Below are 16110 nucleotides of genomic sequence, written 5' to 3' on the forward strand. Positions count from 1 at the left end.
CGCAAGGTATTTGTGGAGCACCAGCAACCTTCCAAAGGCTTATGGAGCGTACTGTGGGAGACATGCACCTACTAGAAGTGTTGGTGTACCTGGATGATTTAATTGTATTTGGAAGAACTTTGGAAGAACATGAAGAAAGGTTGATGAAAGTTCTTGATCGGCTCCAGAAGGAAGGCCTGAAGCTATCACTGGACAAATGTCAATTTTGTCAGCCTTCCGTGACCTACATAGGACATGTGGTGTCTGCAGCTGGAATTTCTACTGATCCCAGTAAAATAGAGGCTGTGTCCACCTGGCCAAAACCCAGAACCTCTACTGAGTTACGTTCTTTCCTTGGATTCTGCGGATATTACAGACGATTTGTAGAAGGGTTCTCCAAAGTGGCTAAACCTCTCAATCAGCTTCTGCAGATCGACCCAGACCAAGAGAGTGAAGACAAAACCAGGGCGATAAGAAAATCAACAACTCCAGGGTGGACAAAGGAATCCATAGAGGAGAAGTGGACAGAAGAATGTGACAGAGCATTTAATCAGTTAAAGTATTGCCTCACTCATGCCCCAGTCCTGGCCTATGCTGATCCCAGTAAGCCATATACTCTTCACATTGATGCCAGTAGAGATGGCTTAGGAGGTGTGCTATACCAAGAGCATGAAACATTGTTGAGGCCAGTTGCATTTATCAGCAGAAGCTTATCCCCTGCAGAAAAGAATTATCCTGCGCATAAGCTAGAGTTCCTTGCTTTAAAATGGGCAGTGGTTGATAAACTCCATGACTACTTGTATGGCACTGAATTTGAGGTCCAGACAGACAACAACCCTCTAACGTATATCTTAACAACAGCTAAACTGGATGCAACAGGGCACAGATGGCTAGCTGCCTTAGCTAATTATACATTTAGCCTACGCTACCGTCCTGGTCGCAGTAACGGAGATGCTGACGGGTTGTCCAGACGGCCTCATGAGGCCCTACACCCTGATGATGAATGGGTTGAAATCCCTGCTCCAGGTGTAAAGACTGTGTGTTCAGCAGTGTCCTATGAATGTCGAACAGGTAGCATGGCTGAGAACATAGGCGTCAAGTTGGAGGGAGTTCCGTTACTCTACTGCAATATTACCTCTATTCAGGCTACCTCACTACCACCTCTCTCTAAAGAAGATATAATAAGGGATCAAAGAGATGACCTTCTCTGTTAAGTAGCCGTGGAAGCTCTTAAAAAGAGACAAGTAGAAGTACTCAAAACTGACTCTCATCCCCTTGCTAAACTTTTGATAAAGGAATGGGAAAGACTAACATTGAGAGATGGGATGGTCTATAGAAGGGCCCCCAATAAACAAAACCAAGAGAAATGGCAGTTACTGCTCCCAGAAAAACACAGAGAAAGTGTCCTTGTGTCATTACATGATGAACATGGTCATTTGGGTTATGAAAAGACTTTAGGACTAGTAAGAGACCGCTTCTACTGGCCTTGCATGAAGCAAGATGTGGAAGATTACTGCAGGTCCTGTTTACGGTGTATACAGAGAAAGACTTTACCAACCCGGAATGCCCCTATGGGTCACATTGAAAGTCAAGGGCCCATGGACCTTGTGTGTATTGACTTTTTATCACTTGAGCCAGATAAAGGTGGCATCAGCAACATCCTAGTAATCACAGATCATTTCACTAGGTATGCTCAAGCATTTCCAACCAAAGATCAACGGGCTATCACAGTAGCTAAAGTGCTTTTTGAAAAATTCTTTGTTCATTATGGGCTACCACATAGAATACATTCGGATCAAGGCAGAGACTTTGAAAGTAAACTTGTCCATGAACTGTTACTGCTACTGGGAGTGCAGAAATCCAGAACAACTCCGTACCACCCACAGGGGGACCCACAGCCTGAAAGGTTTAACAGAACTTTGTTAGATATGCTGGGTACCCTAACATCAGAACAGAAAACACATTGGAGCCATCATGTGGCAACCCTAGTGCATGCATACAATAGCACTAAGCATGATGCCACTGGCTACTCACCTTACTTCTTAATGTTTGGGCGTGAAGCTAGACTTCCTGTGGATATGGCCTTTGGAGTTACTGCGGATGATACCCCTGTTAAATCACACCAAAGTTATGTGGAGAGACTAAAAAGAAACCTGCAACAGGCCTTTGAGAAGGCTCAAGTAGCATCAGGGAATAGAAATCAGCAAAATAAAGCCCGGTATGACCAGAAAGTGAAATTCCATGACTTACAGCCTGGAGACAGAGTTATCCTAAGAAATCTGGGGATACCAGGAAAACACAAACTAGCTGACAGATGGGGATCGCAACCTTATATAATTTGTTCTCAACTTCCAAACATTCCAGTATATCAGATCAGGCCTGAAGGAAAGAATCATCCTATTAAAACATGGCATAGGAACCATCTACTTCCTATTGGCCCAACCGTAAGAGAGCCCAGATCCGTAGATGATAAACCTTCCAAAAACACCAGACCCAGAAGGTCAAAGAGAATTCAGAGTCAAACCCCTACTGTACCCAGGGCTGACTGTCACATCTATTCAAGTGAAGATGAATCTGAAGAGGAGGAATGGGGCTTAAACTATTTCTTCGGTGAAACAGACTCAGAGAGACCTGCTTTTAATAGTGAGGAAGCCACTACAGAATTAAATGTAAATGCTCCAGAGTTTATTCCAGAAAATCTGGATGATGTGCCTTTCCAGGTTTCAGAGGTTGCTCCTGACACATCTATCACAAATGGAAATGAATCTGTACATGAACTTTCAGACAACCTATCGCCTACACTAGAGACTGATACAGATGTTGGCTCCAGAGTTGACTGTGATGAAGAACATATAGAGTCAAGAGTGTTTAACACTAGAGAACCCAGAGTAATCAGACCACCTCAAAGACTTACTTATGATTCTCTGGGCAATAGTACAGAAAAGACTGTGATTGCGGCCCATAGAAGTGCCCACGCCCATGTTCCCTCTAGTGCACACTCTTCAGGTGACACCCCACCCCAGTGTAGATCTGTGGTGTATTTTCAATGTCCTTACTTTGTAGATATACAAATTTGAGTTATGTTACCTACACATGTATGTATCTGTCATATATTATGCATTGCCAATTATATTCTATAAGGTTGCTCTTGAGAGGACTCAAGATTTGTGGTGGGGGGAGAGTGTAACACCCCTAACTAAAGCAAGAAACATGAACAATTGCATAGACAGTTTACAGGACTACATATCCCAGCATGCCGCAGACCTGAGGACCTTGCTGGGGCTTTGAATCCACCAATGATAAGGAAAGGCGCAAAATGTTTTGAGGACCACCCTCCTGGATTATAAAAAAGTGGAGAGAAGTGGGTGCCAGGGATAAAACTGCTGCCTGTTGCCTACCTGCTGTGCCTGCTCTGAGTGTGAGAGCTGCCAGAGGGGAGAGAGACACCTGCAGGGATCCTGGCCCAGGAGAAGCTGCTACAGGGAGAAGCTGACCCTGCTATCCCAGCTCTGGACTTGCACCTGTAAAAGAGCTATCAGTGCTAGCCAGAAAGGGAGCAGGGGGGAGCTGCCTACTGTTGGTAGGAGAGTCCCAGGCTGACAGGCTGCAGAGAGGCCCAGGGGATTACAGATGCTGGAGGGCAGAGCTGCCTGTGTCCAATCTGTTACTAAAGGGGATACAGTGATTTGGAGCACAGACTGTGAGTAACCTGCAACACCACACACTATTGGGGAACTGTGTATTATTAACCAATAGGAGCTAATCCATCTGTTGCTGAACTATACACTCTGCCAAGTCATTTCTCACCTGGAAGGAAAGTGTTTCTTCGCTAAGTTTATAGAGTTATACTGCTAACCGGCAAATGAAAGGAACAGTGCTATTGGCCAATAAGCTAAACTCAATAAGGGCCCCAACGTGCACAAATCATCTGGGACTGTGACAGGGGAATTAAGTTACAACATTTAGCATATATATTTTCTGCATACTTTATATTGGCAATTTAAATTGTGTTATTGTTCTTTGGTATATTGTTATACATATATATCTTGCTTTAATATTTTAAATCATAGTCAGATCCCTGCTGATTGTTTGTTACGCTTAATAAAGAAAAGGGATCTTATTGTTTACCATTATTGTGGTCAGTCATTGGGGTGTCACTGAGTGTGCTGGAGTTACCCATATATATTAGTCTCACCCAAGGGTGTGCTACACAGTGACACAGACAGGAGGGAGCTATGGGACACGGAGTCTGTCCCTCCCACTGCAGGGTGATACAGTGACACAGACAGGAGGGAGCTATGGGACACGGAGTCTGTCCCTCCCACTGCAGGGTGATACAGTGACACAGGCAGGAGGGGGCTATGGGACATGGAGTCTGTCCCTCCCACTGCAGGGTGATACAGTGACACAGACAGGAGGGAGCTATGGGACACGGAGTCTGTCCCTCCCACTGCAGGGTGATACAGTGACACAGACAGGAGGGGGCTATGGGACACGGAGTCTGCCCCTCCCACTGCAGGGTGATACAGTGACACAGGCAGGAGGGGGCTATGGGACATGGAGTCTGTCCCTCCCACTGCAGGGTGATACAGTGACACAGACAGGAGGGAGCTATGGGACACGGAGTCTGTCCCTCCCACTGCAGGGTGATACAGTGACACAGACAGGAGGGGGCTATGGGACATGGAGTCTGTCCCTCCCACTGCAGGGTGATACAGTGACACAGACAGGCAGTGAATATGATACAGTGACACAGAGGATGAGGTGGAGGAATGAAGCCCATACCTGCTTGTCCAGGAATTCCCTTGCTTCGCTCTCGATGTGTCCTTCATAGAGATTAGTGGTGAGGTTCATAAGCCCCATCTTGGACAGGCCGAAATCTGTAAGCTTTATGTGACCCATCGAAGTGATTAGGAGACTAAGGGAAGAGAGTAAATAACAACAAGACAGAAAGTGAGGAGGAAACGTGAAGAGAGAAAAGGAAAACATGCAGTGAATGAGTTTCTGAATGAAGAGTGAAAGTCTGAGTACTGAATTATGTAAGGGAATTAATGAACATAAATAGGGAGTGAACATGTGAATGAGACAATGAATACAGTCAGTGGGTGTGTCAGGCTGTGGGTGTGTCAAGCCATGGGCGTGGCAGTCAGTGGGCATGGCAGTCAGTGGGCGTGCCAGGCAGTGGGTGTGTCAAGCCATGGGCATGTCAGCCAGTGGGTGTGCCAGGCTGTAGGTGTGTCAGGCAGTGGGTGTGTCAAGCCATGGGCATGTCAGGCAGTGGGTGTGCCAGGCTGTGGGTGGGGCAGGCAGTGGGTAAGTTAGACAGTGGGTGTGTTAGACAGTGGGTGTGCGGGGCAGTGGGTGTGTCAGGAAATGGGTGTGTCCAGCAGAAGGAGTGTTGGGCAGTGAGTGTGTCAGGCAGACGGAGTGTTGGGCAGTGGGTGTGTCAGGCAGAAGGAGTGTTTGGCAGTGGGTGTGTCAGGGGGAAGGAGTGTTGGGCAGTGGGTGTGTCAGGCAGAAGGAGTGTTGGGCAGTGGGTGTGTCAGGGGGAAGGAGTGTTGGGCAGTGGGTGTGTCAGGCAGAAGGAGTGTTGGGCAGTGGGTGTGTCAGGCAGAAGGAGTGTTGGGCAGTGGGTGTGTCAGGCAGAAGGAGTGTTGGGCAGTGGGTGTGTCAGGCAGAAGGAGTGTTGGGCAGTGGGTGTGTCAGGGGGAAGGAGTGTTGGGCAGTGGGTGTGTCAGGCAGAAGGAGTGTTGGGCAGTGGGTGTGTCAGGCAGAAGGAGTGTTGGGCAGTGGGTGTGTCAGGCAGAAGGAGTGTTGGGCAGTGGGTGTGTCAGGCAGAAGGAGTGTTGGGCAGTGGGTGTGTCAGGCAGAAGGAGTGTTGGGCAGTGGGTGTGTCAGGCAGAAGGAGTGTTGGGCAGTAGGTAAGTGAGTGAGCATGGGAAGAAGTAAAGGTGAAGCAGAGAAGTGATGGGCAGAGGCAAAGAGTGAAGATTAAGTGTAGAAGAATGGGCGATAAAGAGCCGTGCATAGGGGGGGAGGCAGGCAGGGTGGGAGGGAGGGACGAGGGGGTGAATAACAAGACACAATAATAGTGAGAATAATGTGGGGGGGGGCAGCACAGGGATAAACAGCAGAACTGAATATAAAGTCAGATAGACAGAGATCTAATACAATACTGGGCACTGCAAACACATTCAGCTACACACTGCATTATGTACAGAGAGGGCTGCTTACTTGTCCGGTTTCAGATCTCGGTGCACAATCCCATAATTATGTAGGTATTCCAGAGCTAGAACCGTCTCTGCGAAATATAACCGCGCCATTTCCAATGGGAGAGCACCAATGTGCTTCAGTAGGGTGGCACAGTCACCCCCTGTTAGTGACAGGGAGGGGGTCGGTGGGACAGCGGAGCGGAAAAGAGGAGGAGGGAGAGCAAAGGAGGAAGGGGCACCAGAGAATTAGTTAGTGACATGGAATGAATCGGTTGGATAACAGAGCGGGAGAGAGAAGGGAGGGCAATAGGGTGGTGGCATGGAGGAAACATGGGAAAATGAGAAAAGGGAGAATAAGGGGGGAAGGAGGGAGAATGTGCATGGCACAACGAGGGAGAGTAAAGCAGGAATCAGGTAACAAATGTGATGGAAGGGATTGGTGTGAAAAGAAAGTAGGAGAGACGGGGGGAGTTTGTGAGATGGAGTTGGTAGTAGAGACAAGAAAGTGGAAGAAAAGGAGAAGTTTTATGAGTAAGGGGCATCAGAGAATATGTTAGTGACAATAAAGAAACGAGAAATAGAAATGAGAAATATAGGGGGAGTACAAAAAAAAAAAAGTATGAGCAAAGAAAAGAAAATAAAGAAGGAAGGGTACATGGCATGGGTAGGTGAGAAGAGAGAATAAAGAAGGGACACCCCAGTATGAGGAGCAGGAAGAGCACAGACAGAAAGGGCATCCCAAGTGGTATCAAATGAATGTTGAATGTGCAGTATAGGAGTAGAGAGAAGCAGAGAAAGTAGTAGTAGTAAGATGAAAGAAGGGGCATCAGATAATAGTTGGCATGGGAGGAATGAGTAAGTCAGGAGTAGAATGAAGGAGGTAGAGAAGAAGGACAGCAGAGAAGGACATGGGAGGAATAAAGTGCATGAAAGGGGGAGTGCGAAGGAGCAAGAGGGATTAGGGGATACGTTAGTGACATGGAAGGTTTTGGTGGGAAGAGAGACCAAGAGAGAAGAAAGGAGAGTAAAGAAGAAGGGACATCAGAGAAATAAAGTATAAACAGTTTGAAATAAAGAAATCACCATTATCTGAGTTAGGGATGCTCAGCCTGCAACCCTCAAGTTATTGCTAAGCAACCACTTCCACCATCTTCCGACTGTCAAGCATTCCAACCCAACAACAGCTGGAGGGCTGCAAGCTGGACCCCTGAGTGGAGCCGACCAAGCTACACAGGGTGCATACAAACAGTAGTGAAACAAGGAAGGAAGTACAACGCGGCACGATCATACCTACCTTCCACATACTCCATCACCATACAGAGGTGCCTACGGGTCTGGAAGGAGCAGAACATGCTGACCACAAAGGGGTTCTGAGCAAAGGTCAGAATGTCCCGTTCTACAAAGGCCTGGTGGACTTGTTTCCTCAGACGCAAGTTCTGCTTGTTGATCTTCTTCATGGCAAAGCGTTGCCGCGTCTCCCGGTGACGCACCAAATACACCGCTCTAGAGCGAGAGAGATCATCTCATTGGGTCAGGTCATCACCAATGGGGACATCTCCTGCATAGTTTGGCCTGACAACTGCCTGAAACTGTGGCTTTGGTTCAGTTATCTTGACTGATGGTCTCACTGCCCAATATCTTTTGGCTGAGAACAGCACCAGGAGGTGCATGAGGTCCTCTCCTGCCGGGTCATGTGATTTGGGTGCCCATGGGAAATGAGTATTGGCCTGAGATTGTAATAACTTGATCAGCCTGAGTTGGTCCTCACCCTTGGAGGCCAGATAAGGCAATGTTCTCATGTATGGCCAATATAGGGCTCGTATCCATTGGGCGAGCAGAATCATCTGATCATTTGCGTATAGGACCAAGACTGTTGGACCAGACCAGATTATTCAGACATGGTTATTTCAGATTTGAATTGAGCTACTGGCCTCAAGGTCATTGGACTAGCAGCTGACTGATGGGACAGTTGTAGGGTAGGGCATTAAGGATTAACCTTTCCATATATATCCCTGGGACCCCATTTTGGAGAGACAGCGCACCGCCAAATATACTGTACATATTACCCATAGGCTCCGTTACTGATGAGCTTTATATTTTCAAAGTCACTTTCCTCGGGTGGTCTGATGGGTTTATGGGCCGCCCCACTCTTTGCCTATAAAATAAAAAAGACGGGGAAAGGTGAAATGAGAGATGGGTACAAGATGGAGGCAATAAGGCTGAGCATGGTGGGTTCCTATTGCTTTCTTACCTCTACGTTGTCCTCTGCTTCTGAGGTTTGTGCTTCCAGGGTCACTGGTTCCTCGGGAGCGGCTACCTCTGTAAGGTGGGTAAACACATGGCCATGTTAGCGCCTTCTCCTTATGTTATGAACTGGTAGTTTAGGGGGTTCTGTAGGTTACCTGGGAAGGAATCCCTGGTTAATCCCAACTGTCTCAGGATGTATTGGGGTATGTCTTTTTTCAAGTTTCCTTCTTTCACCTGGTCCTCGGCTACCTCCAGCATGTGATAGAACTCTTCAGGGTTAAATTCCTGCCCACAACATACACAAGTAGTGAGTACAGTACTGTATTCCATGTACATGCACCCTGTATGGGACTTGCTTTATAATGATCGGTGCCATAGGACATCCTACCCCAATGGCAAACTACAAGGATAACATATGTCACTGTGCAGTACTGTGACCATAGGGATAAGGCACAAGGCTGCAGTTATACAGGGAACTCTGAGTATCACTCATGTATTATAAGGGATACTGTACCCCCTACTGTAAATGATAAGGATATTAGCAGTCACTGAGGGGTTCTGTGCCCATATAAAGGCACAAGGCTGCAGGCTGAGTTATACAGGGAACTCTGAGTATCACTCATGTATTATAAGGGATAATGTACCCCCTACTGTAAATGATAAGGATATTAGCAGTCACTGAGGGGTTCTGTGCCCATATAAAGGCACAAGGCTGCAGGCTGAGTTATACAGGGAACTCTGAGTATCACTCATGTATTATAAGGGATAATGTACCCCCTACTGTAAATGATAAGGATATTAGCAGTCACTGAGGGGTTCTGTGCCCATATAAAGGCACAAGGCTGCAGTTATACAGGGAACTCTGAGTATCACTCATGTATTATAAGGGATAATGTACCCCCTACTGTAAATGATAAGGATATTAGCAGTCACTGAGGGGTTCTGTGCCCATATAAAGGCACAAGGCTACAGGCTATAGGTAGAAGATTAAGAGGCTACATTGTACTTTGCGCATTTGCAGTTCACTGTTTCTCACCAGACACTCCAGCAGACGAGCAGGTCGAGAGATGATGATTAAAAGATTTTTCATCAGTTGAGCAATGAAGGCAACTTCTGATCCCTCTGAAGAACGTTCCACTGCCTGCAAGGGAAATATAGAGTCTTACTCTTCAATATTCAACTGCTCTTCACCTTAATCCATGCAACCCCGTAAGCCTTAACAGTCGGATTGCCATTTTGCCTTGAACTACCTCTCTATGTTATACTTCATGCTCTCCAAAGGCAGAGGAAGCAATTGAGCTTCTAGGGGTTAAACTATAGCTAATGATTTCTTGCTGGGAACCCCAAAACATTTAGCAAGATGAACTGATGGACTACTCAACAACCCAACTAAACTTTCATTTGACCCATAGTTTGCAGTCACTGGCTGCCTGATAGGACCTATTTGAGTCCAACCTTGAGTCCACCAAGCTCTTCCATCTTTGGAAGAGAAAGGCTTAAACCCATTTAGGACTGGATCAGAGCTGCATAGGTTGACTTCAAAGTCAGTCTTGACCTTTCATAAAGGACCTATTTGGTGCTCCCAAAGAAACGTGATTATGTAGAACTCAATAGGAGTAACAGGTAAATACAAGGACCATCTTTGGAACTAGGCACTTCCATGTTACTGCTGAAGGCACAACTTTAGTGTTAGACACTGCCCTAAATATCCTTTCTACTCACCCATCACCCTTTCCCAAAATTCAGAATTTCCCCCCACCCCGTATACCATTTCCCTCTCTCCCTTACATCATTCAGCAGCTTCTCCAGATTCTCCTGTAGTTGGTAAAAGTGGGCGGTTGTGATCATGCCCTCGGTGCTCCTGTTCAGGCAGTCCCTCGCCAGCTCCACGATCTGATGGTGGATAAAGTTGAGGAGTCCGTCCGCCAGTGGTAGGACATTCTCGGGGGAGAAGGAGGAGATGAACATCCGTAGCCTATCCTCCATCTGCGCTGTGGCCTGGAAGACAAAACCAATAGTAATGAATGAAAACGTCCTACTGTTTCACATCTGCGGATACAGATACAATACTCTGCAGAAGAAAAGTGTCTGTCATATGTCATATCAGCGGCCATGACAGGAACGGACATCTTACCTTGGGAAACCTCTCTTTATAAACATGGTTCATCATCACAATTTCATTGTCATAAGAGGAGGGAGATCGGCCAGGACTGCAAGGAAAGAAAAAGGTCAGTCAAAAACAGAGGGAGAAATTCTATTGTACTATTATTATTTCATTTATTTATAAAGCACCAACATATCCCGCAGCGCTGTACAATAAGTGGGTTACATACATTGGACATACAGAGTAACATATAAAGCAATCAATAACCGATACAAGAGGTGAAGAGAGCCCTGCCCAAAAGAGCTTACAATCCACAAGATGACCAACCATCTCCTGCGTGACACGGGCAGACTGGAGCAACTGTCCCTTTGGGACTTTTTGCAATAAACTGACCTTAAGCTGCGGGATCGTGGTCTGACCGCAGGTGACCTGCGCCCCCCATCATCATCGGGGATACTTTCTGTGCTGCCAAAGTGTTTGGAAAGGAAGTGGAGCTCATCCAGTGTGGGCTGGAAGGGGAGCTGGTGTAGGCGTTCCTGAGAGGAGGAGGAGGACTAATGAAAGACAAAGGGGAATATAAAAAGCACAGTTAATATTACTATCACATACTTATGGGGGTTCCTTCTGTCGCTTCCCATGTAATGGTACTCACCGACACCGTGGAACTCGGGGTATTTGTCCCATAGCCGGACGACGGGAGGGAGGCCAAGGACCAGCGACGGCCATCGGTTCTGCTGGAAAAGATGGCTTCCATTTAACCCCACACAGGCATTGGTACCAAGAGCCAGTTTCATAGTATAGAGGCATCTCATAGGTGAAAATACAACTCATTTGGAAGATCCCATGCGTCCCGAAGGCAAAGGTATGAGATATGAAGGGGATTATGGAGATTTATGACTTAAACAGGTCAAACACTCCCAGTAGCGCACTACCAAATATTTAAAGCACCGCTAGATTTCTACTTTTGAAAACAGTAGGGTCACCCCCAGGAAACCATTCATTTTTGGAAATAACATATTCTGGGGCAAAATGGGTAAATATGCCTTTCTATGTGTATGGGTAAGGTTTTGCCAACCTTATTTCAGGTAGTCATGCATGGGAAGATTTTGGAAAGTAGTGACGTGCAGGTCAGGAAAAATGTAACCCTCATGTGGCCTTAACCCACACCCAAACCAACACCTAAACCCACACCCAAACTCACACCCAAACTCACACCCAAACCAACACCTAAACCCACACCCAAACCCACACCCAAACTCACACCCAAACCCACACCCAAACCCACACCCAAACCCACACCCAAACTCACACCCAAACTCACACCCAAACCAACACCCAAACCTACACCTAAACTCACACCCAAACTCACACCCAAACCAACACCTAAACCCACAACCAAACTCACACCCAAACCCACACCCAAACTCACACCCAAACCAACACCTAAACTCACACCCAAACCTACACCCAAACTCACACCCAAACCAACACCTAAACCCACAACCAAACTCACACCCAAACCAACACCTAAACCCACACCCAAACCAACATCTAAACCCACACCCAAACTCACACCCAAACCAACACCTAAACTCACACCCAAATGTACACCTAAACCCACACCCAAACCAACACCCAAACCCACAACCAAAACTAAACACACACCCAAACCTACAACTAAACCCACAACCAAACCAACACCCAAACCAACACCTAAACCCACACCCAAACCAACACCTAAACTCACACCCAAATGTACATCTAAACCCACAACCAAACCCACACCCAAACCAACACCCAAACCCACAACCAAACCAACACCCAAACCCACACCCAAACCTACACCTAAACTCACACCCAAATGTACACCTAAACCCACAACCAAACCAACACCCAAACCCACGCCCAAACCTAACATACAAATATTGCCACTGTAGGACCCGCACCGACCCTAACCTGCATCTTTTCTACTTTCTTCTGTATGCTTCTTCTGGCGCTCCTTAGGTTCCAAGATGGAAACTTTGGGAGCAGTGGAAGAGTGCACTTCCCCAGTCTGACCCACACCCAACCTGAACCTGCAATGGTCGCCCAAATTTCAACCCAAACCTGCCTGACCTAAGGGTAAATCACTAATGACCAACTAAGAGCTAGGCCTAATTTAAAGTTTGGAGGAGGGGTGTTTCTCATTTCTACACCTCTCTAATAATGTATCTAACCCTGCACCATGTTTCTTATTTCAAGTGCTTTATGTAAAATTACCATTTAAAAAGTTCTTGTTCTCAAAAAAAGGTATGGTATTTATTCATACTGTTTGAAGGAACATATTACAGTGATAGGTATATTAGGGGTTTCTGTATTGTGTGGGGCTCGTTAATATATTTTGGTTCGGCAGCCGGAGTTCCCCTTTAAAGTATTTTCCTGGCAGTTCAGTAACTGGCCAGAGGGTGTCAGGATACCCTGAGTCTATAAAAGGGGAAGGCAACATGCGCTTTATCTCTTTTGTTATCCCCACTTACTGAGGAAGTGGTGTTCTGGCAGCCTAGAATGGACATAGGTTCCAGTAGAAGTAGTAAATGCCAGGAAGGATTTGTAATCATTGGGTTTTGTGAACCCTACTGCTGTAATTATGAAAATAACAACTGATATGCGGGAGTAAATAAAGCATTTAGAGATTTGTGAGGTTGTGCCATCTGAGATAGCACCAATAAGGGAGATTGTGAAGATATGTTAACCATAAAGAGTTAATTTGTTTTTAAAGAACCACTTTGTGAGAACAAGATCAGTGTGGGGTAACCCTTTCTCCAGTACAACAAGGGCTTACTTGAGAGGGAAGGGCCAATGTAAGTTACCAGGAGTTGCAGGGAGTTGCTGCTGCCTAAAGCCAGCCTGGGTAAGATCTCTTACTGTATAGTACAAGGTACTGGATTCCTAAAACTTGTTTTAAAGATTTCCGAAAATTATGAAAAATCAGCTTACAGTTTGCAACTGACAGCATCTCCTACAGGTCATTATGGACCAACATAAAATACCCTAAATATGAACGCCAGGGGTCCACTGAACAGTTTGATGCCCAATATGTATAGGTTTCCCTAAATATGTGGCATGTAGGGGCCCCAATGTGAACATATGTACTGTCATTACTGTCACTTCAGTTACTACAAAATCAACACATTTACAGCATTTCACATGGGGTAAAGCCACAAAAAAGTAAGTTCTCCCCCAGAAAGCCTAATATTTTTAAAAAGCCCACATTCTCCAGAATCCAAAATGGGTAACTTTGTCTTTCTACTACAAACTATCACACAACAAAGCTTTCCTAAAGTTAGTGTTTTTGATGATATTTCTGAAAATTGCCTCAAAGCTTCCATCTTACCTCCCACATATCATTAGGTAACAACATAATAAGTTCTTTTTTATAGGTTTACGTGTGTGTGCATGTATGGACTCCATAATGAAAATAGTACATTTCCATTTTTATGGTTGACACTGTGGCTGCTGCAGAATAAGGACCCTGTATGCGCATTATGTGTCATAAGCCCCCAGGAACCCCAGAAAACCATATATGTTCATAAAGGTCACTTTCTGACAAATCCAAAATGGGTAAATATGTTATTCTGCTCCAAACTACCAAATTGAAAGCTGCCACTGAAGAGCAATACATAAACTGACACAAAACATATAAGATATGTTCATTGTAGGTAATAGTTACATGCACCTCAGTTATCTGGAATTATGGGGAAAAGTCTGCACTGGGGGCACAAAACATGGCGATTTGCATCTGAAATTGAACCTAGGATTGTAAATGACCCCTACATTTTTCTCATTGAAATAAATAATAATAATAGCTATCATTGTATCCTGTAATAGTCCAGCAGTGGGACAGGCGCCAGTTACTAGGTAGGTACCTGCGGATGTAGGTAGGTTGGACTGCCTTTGTATCTAAGCCCCAGTAGAAGTGCACAGATCCAGGTTGCCAGAGCCATCAGTTCAGTGGATAGATTATTAGAGAATCTAGATTACTAGTACAGAGTGCAGCTGTATAAAGCAGTACCTACACCCGCTCATTCCCATAACAGTGGGATCACATAGCCTGGGCCAGTAGTTCTAAAAAGCAATGCTAAATGGGGACTAGAAAGCTACTCTAACAAAAAGCCTGCAGGAGTTAATGAAATGTCAACAGAACTGGTTCTAGCCGCACAAAATGCGCTTCTTGCATCGCGTCAGCAGCTTTGGGAAACACGGCCCTGGCCAATGAAATGGAACTGATCGATCTGTATTCCAATGGCAAGCGGAGCCAGCACTCACGTTACCAAACAGTTGCTCTTGTTGCCTCGTACTACAACACTACAAGGAGTGGGGGCTGCCAGGAGTGCAAGGTGAAAACAGGAGAGATAGAGACATAATAACAGTTGTTCAAAGGGAAACTTGTGCTTATGGTAAGTATATAGTGACCACTGTTACCCAGACCTGATAGCCAACATCACTGCCCAACCTCACTTATGTGGCTGAATGGAAGCAAATCCCACCGACAATGCTCCAACACCTAATGGACAGCCTTGATATAAAGAACGTGACTGCACAGAGCCCTGACTGAATGCCTGTGGGATGAACTGATATCCCTACTAGCCAGACATGACTATCCATAACCATGCCTGATCCCCAATATCAGTGCCCCACCTTCTAAGAATGGAAGCAAATCCCACAGACAATGTTCTAACACCTAATGGAAAGCCTTGATATAAAGAACGTGACTGTGCAGAGCCCTGATTGTAACCCAACTGAATGCCTGTGGGATAAACTGATATCCCTACTAGCCAGACATGACTATCCCTAGCCATGCCTGATCCCCCAATATCAGTGCCCCACCAACAATGTTCTTAGTTAAGCAAAACCACTAACCTTTTGTGCACTTCTGCTATAAAAAAATGGACTGGCCTGGGCTACACACCCTCAGGGATGGCATATACACCCCCACTATGACACATAATTGGAGCAGCACTTGGCTACTAATACACTGATACCAATTAGCTTTCTTCATGGGGGGGCTGTTCTGCAATACTCTACACAAGGTCACATCATTAGCTGTGCTAGTCCAATGCTCTGCTATGGTGAAAAAGCTGAAGTACCTGATTTTTTATTTTTGAGCTCAAAAATCCCCATGGATAAATTGATATATATTGATGGATATATTGCCTTCCAAAAAAGAGATGGGGCTTCTAGACCAAGAGTTATCATGATATCAACATTGGTCTTTTTAGTCTAGAACAGCGGTTCTCAACCTGTGGGACGGGATCCCTTTGGGGGTCGAACAACCCAATCACAGGGGCCGCCTAAGACCATCGGAAAACATATATTTCCGATGGTCTTAGGAATAATTTTAGGGTTGGGGGTCACCACAACATGAGGAACTGTATTAAAGGGTCGCAGCATTAGGAAGGTTGAGAACCACTGGTCTAGAAGAACCGCTTTAGATCTGCCTCTCTGCAGGAAGCTATTGAGTATACATTGGGCTTCCACAAGAACTAATGAGTCAGTACTCGATGGAACGAATGCAGGCTGCTCACTAGA

General features: G+C 45.8%; 1 protein-coding gene across 7 annotated transcripts in view; it reads right to left on the bottom strand.

The window, feature by feature from the left end:
• mast1 (microtubule associated serine/threonine kinase 1) overlaps positions 1 to 16110 on the bottom strand; it is a 57041-nt gene that overhangs the window by 16516 nt on the left and 24415 nt on the right. For 4 of the 7 annotated variants that reach the window (XM_031899445.1, XM_031899446.1, XM_031899443.1 and 1 more), the window contains 11 exons: positions 11195 to 11276; positions 10936 to 11096; positions 10573 to 10648; positions 10227 to 10436; positions 9475 to 9579; positions 8594 to 8723; positions 8443 to 8510; positions 8258 to 8346; positions 7486 to 7694; positions 6214 to 6352; positions 4765 to 4897 (listed from right to left, as the gene is read on the bottom strand). In XM_031899445.1, the coding sequence (XP_031755305.1) occupies positions 4765 to 4897; positions 6214 to 6352; positions 7486 to 7694; positions 8258 to 8346; positions 8443 to 8510; positions 8594 to 8723; positions 9475 to 9579; positions 10227 to 10436; positions 10573 to 10648; positions 10936 to 11096; positions 11195 to 11276 (1402 nt within the window). The remainder of the gene's footprint in view (positions 1 to 4764; positions 4898 to 6213; positions 6353 to 7485; positions 7695 to 8257; positions 8347 to 8442; positions 8511 to 8593; positions 8724 to 9474; positions 9580 to 10226; positions 10437 to 10572; positions 10649 to 10935; positions 11097 to 11194; positions 11277 to 16110) is intronic. The other 3 variants (XM_031899447.1, XM_031899444.1, XM_031899449.1) reach the window with 1 other exon arrangement.

Source organism: Xenopus tropicalis, chromosome 3, assembly GCF_000004195.4.
Source record: "Xenopus tropicalis strain Nigerian chromosome 3, UCB_Xtro_10.0, whole genome shotgun sequence".
Classification (NCBI taxonomy): domain Eukaryota; kingdom Metazoa; phylum Chordata; class Amphibia; order Anura; family Pipidae; genus Xenopus; species Xenopus tropicalis.